At 40.1% G+C, this 2,317-nt stretch overlaps 1 protein-coding gene across 1 annotated transcript; it reads left to right on the top strand.

The window, feature by feature from the left end:
- Window positions 1–1,330: 1,330 nt before the first annotated feature.
- LOC145256135 (uncharacterized) lies at window positions 1,331–1,915 on the top strand. Its single transcript, XM_080114721.1, has one exon. The coding sequence runs from the start codon at window positions 1,331–1,333 to the stop codon at window positions 1,913–1,915; it is 585 nt and encodes a 194-aa protein (XP_079970847.1).
- The last annotated feature ends 402 nt before the right edge of the window (window positions 1,916–2,317 follow it).

Here is a 2,317-nt window from a genome sequence, read left to right as displayed (position 1 = left end):
TGTGGGATCTGCGTTCGCGCCTGGTCCACGAAGTATGGAAATAAAAAATAAAAATAAAACGTTTACAAGTGTTTTTGATATAGATGTACATAATAATACTTTGATAAGTATGTTTTAACTTAAATAGGGATGGTATAATAAAATTGTAGCGTCTGCGTTCGCGCCTGACCTCCATAGAATGGAAATAGGCATAAACTTTAATAAAGACTTTTCATATCTATCTGCGTAAGTATACTTCGATAATTATGTTTCAGTTTGAAGAAATATGGTATAATAAAATTATGGGGTGTTCGTTCGCACCTGACCTCCATATGTTAGAGAGAGAGAGAGAGAGAGAGAGAGAGAGAGAGAGAGAATGAGAGAGAGAGAGAGAGAGAGAATTACAGTGTAGACACGTTGATTGGAAGTAAAGATCAACTGATTTGATTGCGTGTGAGTCATGTGATCAGGTTAGCTGAATCGATGAGATTTGGTTGGGACTTGAACGATAGCGGACGGCTTTGCTGTTCTCTCCTCCCCTTCGGGGGGGGGGGGAGACGAACGCTGACGTGTGTAGAACAGAACAACACAAGCCACTTCCTCCTTTCTGCAAAACATTTGGAAGGTGAATAAAAAAACTATAGATCCAATTTCTTGTCTTGGAGTGAAATAATTTTTCGTCCCCAAACACAGGAATCAAGTTTCCCTCCCAGACGAGAATTTCCAGATGAACCAACAAAATGGCTGAAGGTATGTTTAAAAGATACATGACAAGACACACACGATTCACACTGAACAGTATCACTAGACGATCAGACACACAACGACATTAAACTGATAAGATAATCAAACACTCAACTCTTTATTATAGAGCAACAACGTAACACATAGAATGGAAATATGCCATAAAGTTTAAAAAGGTTTTTTTTAATATAGATTCACAGAATATTGGGATAAGTGTTTCAGTGTGAACAGGTATGGTATAATAAATTATGGAGTTTATCTATTTTATTTTTACTTTCATCATATTTAGCTTTGGTTTATATACCCCCGAATTCGAAGTTATCTCTTTACAGCCCTTCCTCCTCATAACCTATCATACTTTCATGAATCAGAGTCCATTTTCTGTAGGCTGTTTTTGAAAAAGATCTATATTGTATTAAGATTTCTCTGAAGTAGGTAAAACTATATATATATATATATATATATATATATATATATATATATATGTATTATGTATGTATGTATTATTATTGATTGTAACTGACATTTGAGTACGTCTAATTAATACTTATATATTGCAGATACAATATTGACTCCTGAGAAAATCCTAAATTATAAGTACAACCCAATGGAAGAAAAAAGAAATGAAATCTCCATTTTGCTGCGCGCGGGTCGCAAACAAACTGACATTGCAAAGCTACTAAACGTCAGTAGAATGACTGTCTATCGTGTTGCCCAACGTCTGAATAACTCGAAGACCCTCAAGGATCGACCTCGATCAGGAAGGCCTAAAAAAATTAGGCGTGGAACCATCAAAAAGGCCTTTGAAAATGATCCTGAGCTGAAAATGACAAGACTGGCACAAAAGATGAAGATTTCTGTATCCACAGTGTCCAGGGTGGTCAAGAGCATGTTAGGAAAGAGTCTAAGACGTTCCAAGAAACCCCTCTTGAGTGCTGCAATGATTTATAATCGTCTGGAGAGGAGCACCCGCCTGTTGAATGACTTAAAGAGCCACGGGAATCGTATCCCCATTTTCTCCAATGAGAAAACATTCACTGTCGATCCAGTCTTCAACAGGCAGAACGACCGGGTCGTAAGCTTTGGGAATGATGTCTCTAACCACAAGAGAGTGTCAACCACCAAGCATCCAGTATCTGTCATGATGCTTGGGGTCGTAGCATCCAATGGGGAGAAGATGCCCCCGGTGTAGTTTGAACAGGGATACAGGCTAACCTCTGCCTTTTACAAAGACATTTTGGAAACTAAAGTTCTTCCATGGGTTAAAAAGATTACCAAGAAAGCAGATTACGTGTTCCAGCAGGACGGCGCACCTGCACACACCGCCAAAATTGCGCAGGACTGGTTAGAGACTAACATGAGCTTCTGGCCCAAAGACTTTTGGCCTCCACAGTCGCCAGATTTGAACCCCCTTGATTTCAGTGTGTGGGCGCATATTGAGGCAAGGGCCTGTAAGACCCGCCACAGTAACACAAATGAGCTGAAAGCCTCTGTGAACCGAGAATGGGCGTCCATGAAGAAGGACTACGTCAGGAAGGCCTGTAAGAGTTTCCGACCTCAGTGGGAACGTGTCATTGCCGCCAAAGGTGGCCAC

This window comes from Euprymna scolopes, chromosome 32 (assembly GCF_053919585.1).
Source record: "Euprymna scolopes isolate OS-2025 chromosome 32, ASM5391958v1, whole genome shotgun sequence".
Classification (NCBI taxonomy): Eukaryota; Metazoa; Mollusca; class Cephalopoda; order Sepiida; family Sepiolidae; genus Euprymna; species Euprymna scolopes.
The sequence above is the reverse complement of the archived record's forward strand: the minus strand, read 5'-3'. Positions and strand labels throughout refer to the sequence as shown.

Bases quoted from the DNA above. Each gene is read 5' to 3' on its own strand.
- LOC145256135 (XM_080114721.1), top strand. From the start codon at position 1,331: ATGGAAGAAAAAAGAAATGAAATCTCCATTTTGCTGCGCGCGGGTCGC.